Source organism: Grus americana, chromosome 3 (assembly GCF_028858705.1).
Source record: "Grus americana isolate bGruAme1 chromosome 3, bGruAme1.mat, whole genome shotgun sequence".
In the NCBI taxonomy this organism is placed as follows: domain Eukaryota; kingdom Metazoa; phylum Chordata; class Aves; order Gruiformes; family Gruidae; genus Grus; species Grus americana.
This window is the reverse complement of record NC_072854.1, coordinates 90,958,714-90,974,322: the sequence shown is the minus strand read 5'-3', so window position 1 is coordinate 90,974,322 and position 15,609 is coordinate 90,958,714. Positions and strand designations below refer to the sequence as shown.

At 42.9% G+C, this 15,609-nt stretch overlaps 1 protein-coding gene across 8 annotated transcripts in view; it reads right to left on the bottom strand.

The window, feature by feature from the left end:
* Positions 1–546: 546 nt before the first annotated feature.
* The window catches only part of RASGRP3 (RAS guanyl releasing protein 3), a 60,132-nt gene continuing 45,069 nt past the window's right edge, over positions 547–15,609 (bottom strand). For 7 of the 8 annotated variants that reach the window (XM_054819845.1, XM_054819842.1, XM_054819843.1 and 4 more), the window contains 7 exons: positions 12,175–12,291; positions 9,778–9,893; positions 8,827–8,974; positions 5,255–5,291; positions 2,689–2,814; positions 1,787–2,151; positions 547–1,278 (listed from right to left, as the gene is read on the bottom strand). In XM_054819845.1, the coding sequence (XP_054675820.1) occupies positions 1,270–1,278; positions 1,787–2,151; positions 2,689–2,814; positions 5,255–5,291; positions 8,827–8,974; positions 9,778–9,893; positions 12,175–12,291 (918 nt within the window). In that variant the 3' untranslated portion in view covers positions 547–1,269. The remainder of the gene's footprint in view (positions 1,279–1,786; positions 2,152–2,688; positions 2,815–5,254; positions 5,292–8,826; positions 8,975–9,777; positions 9,894–12,174; positions 12,292–15,609) is intronic. The other variant, XM_054819849.1, reaches the window with a different exon arrangement.

The window sequence follows — 15,609 nt, the reverse complement described above, 5'->3', positions numbered from 1 at the left end:
AAAACAGAGGAAACCTGCAGGATTCAAGATGCAAACCTGAGCAGGCATCATGCAGTTGCAGTGCAGATTACAGTCAAATTACCAGAGAGGAGTGCAGCTGTCAGTTTTGGTTAGGGAAGTATGAAAGTACTCTCTGGTCTTGAGAGTTTATAACTTGGTGAAGGGTGCAATGACTTGAATTTTCAAGGAAATCTTATAATCAGGTTGCTTTAATTCAGAGTGTGTGCTCCCCCTACTCACCTATTTTTGTGGGGAGATGGGGTAAGAATAATAATACAGGTATGCACCTTTCAGGTTTGAGCTTTGTGCTGTTTTGTTTTTCTCTTTTTTTTTTTCCAGATGAGGGCTGTGCTCCTTACATAAATTAATGCTTCTGAGAAATGCCACTTCAAACCTGCTTCTCAGGTGCATTACAGCTAATTACAGATTCCAGATTCAGGTGCAAACTGCTAATTTGGAGGTTACTTTTCAGTACATTGAGTTTTAACATATGCAGGCTGCTAACCAGAGAAAAACATATCACATGCACACACATACTTAAAACTAAGGTGTTTATTACATGCTAACTTTACCATAATCAGTGCTGGCAGAGAGGACCCCTCTCCATTGCAGTGTACCCAGACATATGCATAGTGTCTCGGAATTCCTTCAGTCTCAGCCACGTGCTGCCTGGTTGAAGGATCCCCAGTCTGGGAACTGGTATCACTGTGCTGAACACCAATATGCTCACTGTAGCAATGTAAACATGGCCAAAATTCAAAACCCCAGGTGTGCAAAGAATTTCAGCAGAGAGGACTTTGTGAAAGGTTTTTGTTTTGAGATTTAATCAACATACACACCTACTTCTTTCCTTAAAAGATCATTATGAGACATTGGAAAAGGAGTGCTATCGAACAAACTTAGATGCTTGGCTTCTGTCCTCACCATTGTTGTTGCTGGCAGACATACCGAAGTGATGCAGTATATTTAAAGGAGGCCAAATATATCCTCACTGGCATGCAGATGAAGTTTCCACAAAAGTCATACAAGAGAAAACACTGTGTGCAGAGATCCGTTCTGCTGGGTCCGTGCAATGTTCATCCAAAGGGCTTGTGAGAAAATAAATAGTGCTTTGCAACACCTTTCAGCTAAGAAAACAGGACAATGGTTGAATTTAAAAGTACAAGGTACAGGAAAACTTCCCATGGCCAAACATGGTCTGTGACGGACCATCAAGGCTTGTTGTGTGACAGTTGTCATCTTCATTTTTCTGTGCTAAAGGGTGAGCAATCAGCTATCCTGTAACCAAAAGAAAACAGGCACTTAGATGCTAGCAAAGATGGTCAATAAAGGCATGAAACTTTAGAAGTATAAACTTTATGGGTGACAGCAACAGAAATCAGACCGATATCCTGCCCTAGCCTGGGCTCGTGTGTTTATCAGAATGCTAGTTCTTGTGAATCTAACAGGGAGCCCTGGACTGTGCATTGCAAGGGTACAACAGCACAGAATTTGGTCACATCCACCAGGCTATTTTAATGATTTTCAAAAAGAAAAGTGCCCAATTCCTAAAAGCATGTACTGACAGCAACAAACCCCAGTTCCTCAGTTACAGTGGCAGAGTAATGCGCACTGCAGTGTAGAAAATAGCTATCTACGGAGGATTTGGCATTCTTCTGAAAGCAACTCTTGTGCAAGACGCAATGGCAAATTTGAATGAAAAAGCATCCTGAAATTCATAAAATAACCTTATAAGACCTCAGACTCTAGCAGATTTTAAACTGTCTTGGCTTCTTCTGCAACTCACCTCAGATTCTTGTCTTTCTGGGAGGGTTTCTATGCCATTGTGATCCTGTATGTGTTGTGGGGCCTCGGCTTCCAGCTCTATATCAGCCTGCACGTTGGGCTTTTCGTTCTCCCATTTTGCAAAGCCTTTGTTCTTCCCAGCTTTGCCATGGAACTTGGACTTCATTTTGGGGAAAGTGTGGGAACCTGAATCATTCCAGCCTGGCTCATGCCACAGCGGTTCTGTTTGCGTTGCTTGGCTGGTGGTCGCCCTCTGCAGCCGCACTGAAATTTTCCGCGAAGAGCCAGTGACAAGGGTGATAGCTCTGCCATCCAGGTCCTGGTGTTCTGCAGCAACACTGGGAAATTCAAATACTTCATCTTGGACTGAAAGAGAGGGTGGAATTGTTTATTTTAAATATTCTACTTCAAGATCTTTACAAAAAGGTAACTTAAGCCTGGGGCGGGGGAGAGGTAACCCCCTATATGAAGCAGTGGTATAATTAGCAATATCCGGATGCTGCTTAGAAACTGATTCCAGCCTTGTGTGCACACATTTCCTTCTCCCTCCATCTCATGCTCAGGGGATTAGGCAGAGCTAGAATTGTGCCCTACATCTCCCAGCCCCTGCCCCTAAATGGCTTATAAGGAGAAGTACAATTTCCCTAATTATAATTTTATTTATTTTCAGCTGGGATAGAAGTGCCAGTGTAGAGGATAGGGAGCCTCAGGCAGGAGACTAAGGCCATCACTGCAGAAAGGGATGTCATAATCCGAGCACTGAACACGAGCCACAGTGCAGTGGAAAGTACATGTGCTGCTCTGTGCGTTGATGCAAAGGAAAAATTAAAAATGGCAGCAAGGACACTGGCCGTTAGAGAGGATTCCAGAAAGGGTTTAAAATAGGAACAAAAGTGCTCCCACCTGGAGGCAGAGACGGACTGCTCGGCAGAGAGCCATGGTTGCTGCCTACTGAGGTTCCTCTGGAAAATTTCCTGCACGCCAGCACAAGCAGGTCTCTGCATTGCTTATGACAGTTGGCACCGCAATCTGTAAAGAAAGGAATTGTCAAGTCACCAAATGGAAAGCTGCAACTATCTGGTAATCCCTCTGGGCTATTAGCAGACAGATACCAGGAGGAACTTTGAAGGAACAAATACTTTGACAGAAGGTGTGAAGGGAGTTACAGAAATGGATCATTTGCCATGAAGGGTGTTACAAAAAAATGGGTCATTTCCATGGCAGCCATTAATAGAAATCTGGCAGCAGAACGGAAAAAGGGGGTGATATTTTAATCAGAAATTAGTCTCAAAGAACAGCCCTGGATCCCGCGTATGCCATGCATAAAGCTTCTGCTCCACTGTATGAGTCTCCCCCAAAAAGTTTGTTTTTAATTTGACCCAGCAGGGCCCATTATAGACACTGGCGCGTCCATACTCTGAGCCTCTGGAAGCACAGCCGGAGGTTAGTGTAAAAACTAGTCTGAGTAGCTCAGCAAGCAACATCAGCACAGGCTAAGCTCTGTGGATGTGTATCATCCACCTGGATGAAACTGGCCGAGTGCCCGCACACCTAGCCAACGCTGAGCTTTGCATCTCACTGCAGACAGAGTCATCACTAGGTACACTTATCTGAAGTGTGACTGCACTGCAGATCTTATCTGCAAGAAAGGGCCAAAGGGTGGAGGATGTGTGCCCCAAACACGGGCTCTCTCTCCTCTGTGTCCCCTGCCCTTGTTTGAAAATTTCCATCTCCCTTGTTTCTCTGTTGCTGCTCCTTGACTTAACATTTTGTTCTAGATGAGCCGCTGCCAAAGCCTTGCGTTTATAACTCTCTGCTAAAAGAACCAGTCTGCTCAGGGCAGCAGCTCTAGCATGATGGGTGAGAGTTCTGGTTTCTCCCATCACCTTGTTCATATGACTAATACAGAAGTACCTGCCCAGCTGTGGCTTTGCCTGCCCTAAAGGTAACACACTACACCCCCCACCCCCCCACCCCCCCCAATACAACAAAGATCTCTTGTCAGTGGAGAACCTCTTTCATCACTTGTAGACCACACAGTCTAGCTTTATCTCATTAATCTCAGGTAAGGGCAGACCTGAACAGATGAACTCCCTCCCTCCACCTGCTAGCTCAGTGTCAGAGGTTCAAAACAGAAGATGACGGCTCTGTGCTGAGAGGCAGAAATCATCCATCATGGGTGCAGCACTCTAGTGATGCTGGCATACGGAGCAGCTGGCAGCTGCTGCAACGAAGGGCAGGCACTAATTACACTTGTTGGCCACTTTAAGATCTGAGCGAGCAGCTCTGCTCTCTTACTCTCATGCTCTATTGCCTATAATTTTGACGCTACAGAACCACTTTTGCTCTCTCTCCCCTGGGCCACTGATACAAGCAACGATGCAGGACAGGGCTCAGCTTTCAGATCTCAAGTTGAGTTTACAGGGCTGCTGTGACAAAACCCTATCTTCCTTCCCTCATCATACCAGTAAAAGTAGAGACCACAACTAGCCCTTTCATAGCTGCTCAGACCACAGTAATCAGGAACAGCTGAATTACATACGTTGGTTTAGCCATGGACATTTTCCTCACCCCTCTCTGAGGAAGAGATGTTCATGGGTGGAGAGGGAGACAGGAATATGGTGTAACCTAAAAACCAATCCTGCCAATTCTTCGCCTTTCTCCTGAGAGGCAGTGTAAGACTAAGGGAAAAGAGTGCATATAAATACAACTATGAAGCCTCAGCGTGAATGTTCCCCTATGAATAATTTAACTCCAACTGTGAAAATCAACAGTGCCCTTCAGCCAGAGCCGGGCTGCTTGAGAAATAAATAGATCTAGGACTTTAAAGCCAACGAGGACCATTACAATGTCATTCTTGGTCTGACCTGCTCAATATGGTGCAAGTACTGCATAAGAATTTAAATGTTTTATGAAAGCAACAGAGAGGGCTGTAAGAGCTCTAGGATTTTTTTTAAAGTTGAATGTCTGCAGAAGATCTCGCAGTGAGATCTGCTGGGCAGTTTAGGAATTAACTATTTCTCTATTTCTAGCTCAGGCACTCTTGCATTGCAAGGCCAAGTAGGCTTCGCTACAGGCATGCGGATGTACATGACAGACAACGTTGCCAGCAAACCTTTTCCTGACCCCAGATCTCAGGAGATGTATTTCAGGATGTTTCAGTGTTAGGATGAGGACACTTGGTTTTCCAAGATGCAAGGTCTTTGCTGGTAGAAAGTAACACCTCATGGAGTCAGTGGCTGCTTTGGCCCTTTAGCTCACAGGACCTGCGTGTTCCTACCGGATGCTATGATGTCCCCTAATGCAGTAAGAATTCATAGTGTACCAGTAGTCGCTGCTCACAGACAGTACCAAATGTAAAAGCAAAATTTGGATGAACAAGATGTCATTTTACTAAAAAATACAGTTGACCTACTTGTGCTAAACCCCACCACATATAGCTTGAAAAATCCATGCAATATTTATTTACCTTTGCATTTGTAGCCTTGTTTGATTATACCCCAGAGCTGCAAAGAAAGACAAAAGAACGTCAAGGAATCAGAAAAGAAAGCCGGAAGGAAAACGAGGTCACAATGAGGAAGTACCAATGGCTACAAAAGCACAAACAGGATACAACTGCTCTTAACACCCTTCCTGTTAGGCAGACCTCCCCCTCTAATTGTGATAAGACTTGTGTGCCTTCCCCCTGATTTCTACTACTTACAGTGGGACTACCGGAGAAGGAAAGACACAGATGACAGGCATTTGCTTCCAGGAACGGGTGAAAAATTGCTATCATATCAAGCTTACTGAAACCAGAAAGCACATTCTGCTTCTAGGCTCACTTAATGTTATCTGCGGGGCATTTTCCGCTGTACATCCATTCTCCAGATACATGAATGACCCATGCCATTCAAACACAGCAGAAGAAAACACCACTGGGGATAAAAATTAAGTTCTTGATTCCCATACTGGTCCCCAGCACACCTAGCCATAGCAGTCTGGTTTACCCACCTGACTCTTTCCATTAAAAAAAAAAGGGTTGAAGACTGAAACAGATAGAAAAGCCACTAAATTCTATCTTTGCCTCCTCCCAGAAGCTGTCCTTGTTGATGTACATAACAACCAAATGCTAAACTTCCAGGAGGCTGTGTGTGCGGTCTTGTTTTTGGGAAGCTTTTACTTCAACATGAGCAGGATTGCTTGGAAGTAGGAAAATTCCCTAGCAAATTGTTATCTATACACTCAGAAGTGCTGTATCTACAGCCATGGCATTATAAAAACAAGCATTTTCACTCTAGAGGCAGAGAGAGGAAGGGGCAGTTTTTCTAGCTCTAGCATTAAAAGAAAAAAAAAAAAAAAACCAAAACGGTGACTCCAGTGTTTATTTATCCTGAACTCATTTGAAACGTCACCAGGGAGGGTGAGCACATCCAGGCAGTTGAAATTGCATGTGGCTCCTCACCATATTTATAAGAATCCATGTGCAGAGTGCAGGGAGTGAATATGGTCATTAAAGAAATGTTCAAAAAGAAGACCTGGAGAACATTCAGAATACAAAGGAAAGAGTAAAATATAAAACAGAATAGGAAGATTTGGGGGGGGAATCCCATACATTGCACAAAAGAATTTGCAAGGAAAAATGGGGACTTGGATAAAGCAAAATAGATTAGACACGGTGGAAGAAGGGTGAATAAAAGAACAGAAGGGGCAACAGTGGAAGAAGGGTCCATAGAAAGCCTGCTGCTTGCTCTTTTCCTGCTAATGCTGTATATATATGCACAGCAAATGCAGTTGCTGTGGTCGGGCAGCGACAGTGGAGCCCCCCAGCCCCTCCTGGAAGAGCAGCAATGGCTTTTTCCAAGGGCTTTTTGCCAGGATCACTGTAAGAGACATAGATTGTTATTGCTTTCATTTAAGCTCTATTCTGTTCCCACTGCAGAGCTTTCTTCTCATCTTCTTAGCTCTTTACCTTCCTCCTACTCAACTTTGGCACCACTGTTGTGGTTACACACAGCAGCGAAAGCTTAGCTGAAGTGCCGTGTCATGAATTTCTGACCTAAAGCTTTGAACCTGCCTGACACGGCTCTGCTGCAAAGCTGGCTTGAGCCAGCTCCAAGGTAAGAGGATCTGTGCAAATTCAGATGATAAAGCTCAGCAGGATGGCTTGTCACCTACCCTGCCACACGCTGCAACTCAAGCTGTGGGATGGAACTGTGACCGGCCATGGGCGTATCAATTTCATGCTGCTTAATGCCATTAGGTTTTAGCTTGACCTTTAAAGTTCATATCCTTTTAATAACAGATATTTTACTGAATACTGCGTGCATTGCACTGTCATGTCAATTCATCCTACTGCATTGTCAGCGCACATTATTTTGACTGTGAATCAGTGCATCAGTATGAAATTAGGTTTCCACCCGTGGATGAGCAGCACTGAAATGCAAACAAATACGCAGCAGATTTTGTAGTTGGTTCCTGTTCTATCAGCCCAACTCATCCACAGGACAATGCTAATGACTTCAGTGAGTTGACAGGAAGAATGACCTTATTTCCATTTCCTGTACAACCCCTTACTCATTTGTATTCCTGCACTGGATGTAATCAGACGTGAAAAATCCAACAATGGCCAATTAGCAAATTGATGCAGGAGAAAAATATCTGGTGGAAAGGACATGGCAGGGCAGTCCTTGGGCCTTGCTTTGCTATGGAAGCCTTCCAAACATGCACTGAGTGTCACGAGCGCAATGACGTCTTCCCAAAGCTGCAGGCAGCCTGAAACAATAGGCTCAGGCCGGTGACCCCCCCGCCCCATCAGTCCGCTGGAGCTGTCAGCTCAAAAGCCCACCAGCATTCTCCTGAATCAGCACTGACCATGTCGCTCTAAGGTTTTTTCAGTTCTAGCGGAAATAGGTGGAATTCCTTCTTCGCCGTGGCCTTGATCAGGGGTTGCAATGCAATAGGGACCACGAGCATCTGAACAAGACCGATGCATCGCAAAAGAAGCGAGCAGAAGATGAGAGCATGGACAAGAGCAGGAACACCAGAGCTGGTCTGAAAGGAGGCAGGTTTTTGCACTTAGCAGGGCTGTTATTGTTACTTTCAACCACAAAAAAAATTAGTTAGTGGAAAAGCTCATGTAGTACAGGCTGGAGACTTTGCCGCCGATAGCAGAGGCAGATCTGCGCTGGAGAGCGGGGACGATGGTCTGAGTTTACACCCTGTACACGGGCCACACGTAAGCAGAGGACGTGGCCCTCTGCCCTTATTGCTTTAGCTGTCTAAACGGACGTTTGATTTCAGTGGAGTGTGTGCATTATAGTAACTTCTAAATCATAGTAATTCTTTTTTCTTTACTATACTTGGTTTGAAGTGGAAAAGTTGGAAGAGGTCTACAGGCAACACACATTTTCACAATATCAATAATTTCCCAGCTACGTACAGAGCACTCTAATAAGTGGCATCTGGTAGGTTATGGCTGACAGAGAAAGCAAATTAAAAAAAAAAAAAAACACCCAAATAATTTTAAAAATTCTTATTGTACAGAACTGCTGGAAGCACTTTTGATTTCTTGACCATATTAGAAGAGCTGTTAATTCAATAGAGAAAGGATTAAGGCTGTTATGGCCATTCAGAGAATTATGAACATGCTGTGTTTCCATGTGCAATTTCCTGAGAAAGAACGGCTTTTGCTTCATCTACATCCTCCGTTCCAGACACCCATTTTTCCTTGAGCTTGTTTACATGGGAAATCATGCCAAATTAAAGAACTCAAGATAAACCAAGTAAAGCCATTGATATGCTCTCTAATATCCTTTAGCTAACATAATTTTATTTTTTCCCCTCCTGCAACAGTAATTCTTACAAATGCCAGTATTCAGGAACCACTAAAACAAAACTGAACAGCAAAGCTACAACATGAGTAAATATTTTGTGCTTCTGAATGCAATGAGAGATTTGGCCAAGAGACTTTATCAGTGTGTGGAGCTAGTTTCACCCTCTCTACGTTAAAGGGTAAAAAAAAATGTTTTTAAGATATGCTGTTATTAAAAACATACTTACAAATCCTGCACAGTGCTCACAGAAAGTTGGTTTAAGATAGGTCATCTCCTGAAAGTTATGAATAAACCCTGGTCCCATTTTACACTGGAACTGTGATTTAGCTCTCAGAAAGTAAGCCATCATTTCTTCTTTGCTTATAAGACCATCTCTGTTAAGGGAAAAAAAGGTAGAGTAGATCTGTCACTGCTCACGACATTGAACAATTCAGGATTTTCTCACTGCAAAAAGCATGCAGCACACAAAGCACATTCTTTGAAAGAGCTGCAACAGTCCTGGCAGAAAAAAACCCTTAGAGCCTTCGTGGTTCTTATCCTTCATTAAATAGCAAACACTGAACTTACTGCACGGATGTTGATTTCTCACCTGTTCATGGTATCAGGGCACAGGCCAGGCCATTAAATGAAGGATTTTGATTTACTGCTCACACAGATCAAGCAGTTATGCCCCTGGCTGACCACCAGCCTTGACAGCCAAAGAGATTCTGGACAACAAGAATTATCAAGCCCAGCTGGCTAGGAAACATGTATTATATATACCTCCTAGAATAATTGTTACCCTCTCTCTGCTACATACACTCATTTCCCCTGTACCGTACACAGCTTATTTGTTTCATCAGTCTAATGCCTGGTCTGGATACAGCATTGATGATACTCTAGAGGTTTTGACTCAGTCCCAGCAGGAATTCCTCATCAGGCTATTACATAAATAATTTTTGAAGAACCAGGTAAAGCAGGACTCCAACCTGGGTGGGCTTATAGAACCAACTACAGCATAAGAAATTAAATGAGAACAGAATTCAGCCTTCGGTGATCTTCAGTCCCTTAAGTGAGATGTCAGACACAAGAAACTTGGGAGACACTGTTTCTTCAATATTTGGTTTTCATTAGTTTTTAAATTGAGGAAAAGAAAAAACCAAAACAAAACAAGACACAAAGAAATCTCTGAACTTACTGGTCTTTGTCCAGCACACAGAAAGAGTCCAGAAAGGGGAAGTTGGCAGCTATACTTTCGAAGTCTTCCTGAGAAATATAGCCGTCGTGGTCATGATCATAGTTCCTAAAGACAGACTGGGAAAACAAAAGAAATCATTGTCCTAATATCTAGCCTATCCTGAATATATACCGACTCTTCAACTTTATAATTACATGTAACTTGATGTTCAACATTACTAATCAGATGCTCTGCTGCCTTGTTTTATTCCTTTTATTCCTACTTGGTACTTCAATATGCATATTTATTGGACTGTAGGGGAAAAAATAGCTAATTTTTAAAGAAAACTTGAACTCAGTACTTATCTCGTGATGGTCCTCCACATCTCTTCAGACATAATTATTCTTACTTTATTTTTCTTCTTTATTGGAAATGTCACTAAAATTCTGTCCCATATGACATATTCCCTTTGCTTCATTAAGTATGCTTTTTCATCACAAAAAAAGAAATAAAACAAAACCAACCCAACGGCAGCTTTCCCAGGAGTATTTCAGATGGTTTTGGCTTCTCTTTTAGTTGGTCACCTCTGCTCTGCCACAGTACAGTTTCAATCTGATTTGTTTACTAATACTTTGACATCCAGATCATGACCACTTCGTATCTAATAACCATTCCCTCCCATCAACCCACTCCAGCTCACCACTACGTAAAAACAGACATGGGATCAAATTTAAAAGGTCGCATAAAGTGATGGAAGCCCTCCTTAGCTGCTAAGGAATTATTATATTGTGTCTTACTGATTGCAGAGATGTGCAAGGGGTGTTAAAGCTATGTGTGATGCTGATGGGAAAAATATGAGTGTCAAAGTCAACATGACTATCTGAAAGACACAAATTGAAGCACAAACTCTCCCATTAGATTAAGATTTGGTTGGCAAAGACAAGAATTTAATATACTGCGACCTCTGAAAGGTGTTTGCATTGTCCTTATTTTAATGAGAAGCTGATAAAGCCAATTTCTAAGCACCTATCAAATGACCTGCAATCGATGACTGGCAGACCTCAAAAATACATCATCAAGAAGGAACCAATACGCAAACCCAAGTAGTAGTCAACACTTTTAGTAATAAAAACAATGCCTTAAAGCACAACACAAAGCAGCTAGTAAATGACAGAGATTGGCAAAACAAAGCCAGCTCTACAGAGTGGTGTGGGCATCTTGGTAAGCTGTATCTATAACAGCCCCAAAACATGTTTTAATCTTGTCAAACTCAAGTTTGTACGTCATGAACCAGGCCAAAATTGTGGAATGGGGGGACTGCATCTCCCCCACCCCCAGGAACAAGAACCCATCCCCACCCAGCACATTCTGGAAAGATTAAGGAGTTGTGACAAACTTCCTATTTAAACAAGCTATCAAAGAGATGTTTGGATGTGGAGTGATTTTTATCAACACATATGGCACTGACAAAAGCAATACAGGAACAGCATGTGCAATTCTGGCATCCCACATTAAGAGAAAACTGAAACTTTTTTTAAAAAAGAGCATGTACAAAAAGTAAACCACAAGATATATTTGAAGTCTAAGTGAGAGAACTGAAGACTTTAAGGTATCTTAACATAACCCCAATTAACGACCTGCAACACAGGCGAGGTCAGAGTTTAATCGTTTCTTCCAGGCTTAGTTATTAATTTGTAAAAAGCAGAAGAAAATCTTGCTTCATTATCTACAACACGTTCCTGGTTCCTCTGCATGCTGCTCACATCACTAAAAGTCCCTTACACACCAACACAACAGGGCTTGGTCTCTCCAAAGGAACCTGGCAAAGTTTGGTTTTGTTTGCATTGCCTAACACATCACCTTCCAAACTGAAGCTGGAAGATCCCAGCTATAATTCTCCTGATGACCTCATGCCCACACTTTTAAAGTGATACCAAGACAGTGCTATCTTTACCATACATAATATGGTCTGGACGGTCAAATGACAGCAAGTTGAAAAACAGAAATGGGGTTTCCGTAAAACTTCTCTGCACCTAGTAACATGTGAGTCCTTGTTTCTAAGTATTTTTGTTTTCAGCTGTCCGTTACCAGACATAAACTGGGTGGCTAGAGTTGCGAAAACTCAACTTTGCCCTCTGAATTTATATTTGCAAATCAAACCTATTGAATGGCAGCCAAACTTTCGATGCTCCTGGAAGTTTTCTCCTTTGCATCTGGAAACCTGCTTACTAATCCCACCACTGATTGCAGGAATAAAATAAATATTTCTGAATGTATCAGTGAAGGCTCAAATTTGTTATCAGATGTCTGAATTCATCCCAACCATAACAATCTCTTGAAAAGCTTGAAATTAATTATAAGGATGACAATATCAAAGCTATTGTTCTCTTTGACGAGTATATTCTTCCAAATACTTACGTCCACCAGCTTTCGTATGTGCTTGTTAATGACTGTAGGGTCAGGTTTTGGTACCACTGCAGATGCCCACTCCAGTGGCACTACTGGCTTGTTAGGGGTCGTCGGGGAGGTAGGCTGCTGAGAGATGGATCAAAACACAAAGAATTTCAAATCTGAATTATGAAGTTGAATTTCCCGTTAAAAGCAGCTCTATATGTCAGAGCTACAACCACAAACTACTGGAGTCCCCGTGCTGTAAAGAAAGTGCCTAGCAAAACATCAGGCAAGGCTTTAAAGGGTTGCTTGGCTTCAGCTGGGCGCTCTGTGGCACCTCACAGCTATGTTGGCTGTGCCCAGCAAGCTCAGAAGCAAAACCAGGTAGACTTTCCTCGCTCTCATCTCCAGAGGGTTCAACAGCAATGAGACTCAGAGGAAGAGGGAAGGAAGGAGGGTCTCTGGACACAGTGGGCATCAGAAATAGGTAAGCCCAGAAACCTGCTTTTCTCCTTCCCAGTAAAGGCCCCGAGGAACTCTCCACCACAACGCAGCCTGGCCCCAACTCCCCGCTGGAGATGCTGTGCCCAGGAACCATGCGAGGGGCTGTAGCAGCCTGAATAAGTTAACGCTCCTGCTCTGTGCAGCACCAAGAAGAGAGCAGGATGCAGAAGCGGGGGCAGAATCGTGCTCAGCAACCCCCTCTGGTTTCCAGCCGAGCTGTGCCAGGACGCACAGCTTAATTCATCTCGGCAACCTGAGCAGAAAGGGGCCGAGACTTGCTCTGCAGATAACACCAGCCAGACTATTTTATTTTGAAAACAGCTTGGTCTTGACAAAACGGTAGCTGACAGCTCACTCGATGTGCAGAGCACGCAGCCCGCCTCCTTCCACACCACCACGGTGCTTTGGGAGAAGCTCTGGCACGCAGCTCAGCTTGTTCAAGTAGAAAATAGAGGACAAACCTGAACACAGTTTCAGCTAAGGCTTCAAAAATCACCAGTTAGCATGAAAAATGCTGCAAGGTGTACTGGCCTTCTCCTGCATCTGTCACTGGACATCTAGCAGGTGAAGCAGTGTCAAGCAGAAAAAATTCAGCATGGTTTGGATCAGAAGGGGGATGGCCCACAGGCCCAGAAAGCCCCTGTATCAGCTGATGAGCAAGAAATCTGGGTCCCATCTGTCTCCCTTTAAATTGGTATGAGTTGAGAGGGAGATAATTAAGCCATGTAAAAATGTTACAGTTATTATTGTGTATAACAAAGGTATTATAGACTTTGACATAGAGATGAAAAATGGTCACAAGGCCATACTCTACTGTGTTTGGTAGGGAAAAAAAAAAGGAGGGTGTGTTAGTAGGTTGCTTTGTTAATTTGGCTTCTCCTTATACAATTGTCTGAACAGCTTTTATCAGTTCCTCAATGGCTCTTGACTCATCATACAAATCTGCACGAGTAAGTTTGGGAAGAAAAAGTCCCTACATCCACAGAATTCAATTTCAACAAGAAACACAGTGAGCCTGGAGATCCAGCTCTATATGCCAAAAGTACTTACAGAATGTTTTAATCCTAAAATTAACACCACCACACAGTGATGGACCAACACGCCAGCGAGTGGTTTTGCTCTAAAATCATGCAGAAATGCAATCTTTTAAAGATGACATGTTACATGATAACATGTAACATGCCAGTATTACGATATTCTTACAGGTATGGTCAGAGAAGAAATTTGAAATGTGCCTTCTCTTAAAAAAAATTTTCAGTGGGTTAACTGCACCAGGCAGAACTGTCTTCTAGCCAATAGCTGTACTAGTAAAAATTCCCAACAAGAAGATAACTATTCCGCAGGGAAAAGCAGGACGGTGTGACAGGGAGATGCTATACTACAACTGGTGGTCAGTCCTGAGTATGTTTGTAGGCTGCTACGCCGACTGAAGAGTCTCCTCCCAGTTTTAGCAAAATGAAAGTCTTGCTCAAGTCCCTGTTGACAGCAGGCTCGTATGCTAACAGATCAGCTCCACTTTTGCCTCGAAAACAACTGCAGCAGCACGAGGCACTTCCTCTGCAGTGCACCTGCATGGGAGTTGTACCCGTACAAGAATAAATCAAGGAGCAGTTGGAATGATATAACTACGCTGTCACATTGCCTTTGACAAATTTTTCCACATACAAAACCTCTACAGATTCTTTCCCCTCTAATATAGCTTGTGTGCTTTGGCACTCCATCAAAGAGAAGTATGCTTCAAATAGTCCGGCTTCTGTCGATTCAGCTGTAGCTTTTTACCCATCGGGGTGCTGCAACAGCTCAATGTCACTGGTTACTCATTGATCGTTATGCAGAAGTCTCCCACAATTGCTGGATACTGTTAAAGTTCACGGCGCTGTTTATATTGCTTTTGTCCTTCTTAAAGCTCAGGCTGGAGATCAAAGCAGCAACATGATAACTTTCTTCATTTATAGTAGTGGCCCATTAGTCCTTCCACAGCATAGAGCTGTAAGAATTCAACTTTGCTGACAGTAATGGGAAGCCAGAACGACTGCGATAAATGGGAACTGTTGTGGTTAACTCATATCCAACAAGGACTGGAGACTCAGCAGTGAAATTCCAGGTGTTCAGACTGAGTTAGTGTTGACTATGGACATGTTCAATAGCTTCCTTACTATTACTCATCATCCACCATTGAAAGCACAAACACATAGTCCTCAAACTGGTCTCCAAGAGTGATAAACTATCTTAAAACCCAGAGAAGCCCTACGCTTGGAAATTAAGGAGTTCTGCTTCCTTGCTTGCTTTTAGGAATGCTTCAGAAACATAAAAAGCATTGCAATGAATCACCTCGGATTACTGGACTCTGCTCTCACGCCCTGCTAAGCATTTCCAGCCACCCTTAGTTTCTGCTGGTGCCGGACTTGAGAGGGGTCAGCATGAAAGCATCACGTGCTGGATACGATGGGAAATAAGGATGTTAATACGCTGATGAAACGCTCAGAGGGCAGAGGAATTCCCAAACTTTGGCAACAGTTTAAATGAAATTCAACTATTAATTAGAAAATTTATCTGTATCCTCAGACTTGCAAAGCATAATGAAAAATGCATCAATGCAGCGTTATCTTTAGTTGCACATACTAAGAAAAAGTACTATCAATTCTGAGGTGTTTAAACATTGTTTGAGAGCCCGAGATACAGCCAATTCTACATAAGCAAACAGTTTTTAAAACACTACAGCTAATGCTGTGCCTTACCTAAAACAAATCTTCAGATTCAGTGTTGTTTTATATAACTACACCAGCATCCAGAAAATGAAGTAATGGTCACGCAATAAATAATTGATGCAAACTTACACAGGATATCTTCACATAAGGCAGAACTATGTTTTCCAGGACTTGCAGAGGTTTTGTTGAAAAACAATTAATAATGAAGCCTGGCATGTTCCACTATTTACTTTTCCCAATATGCACTAAA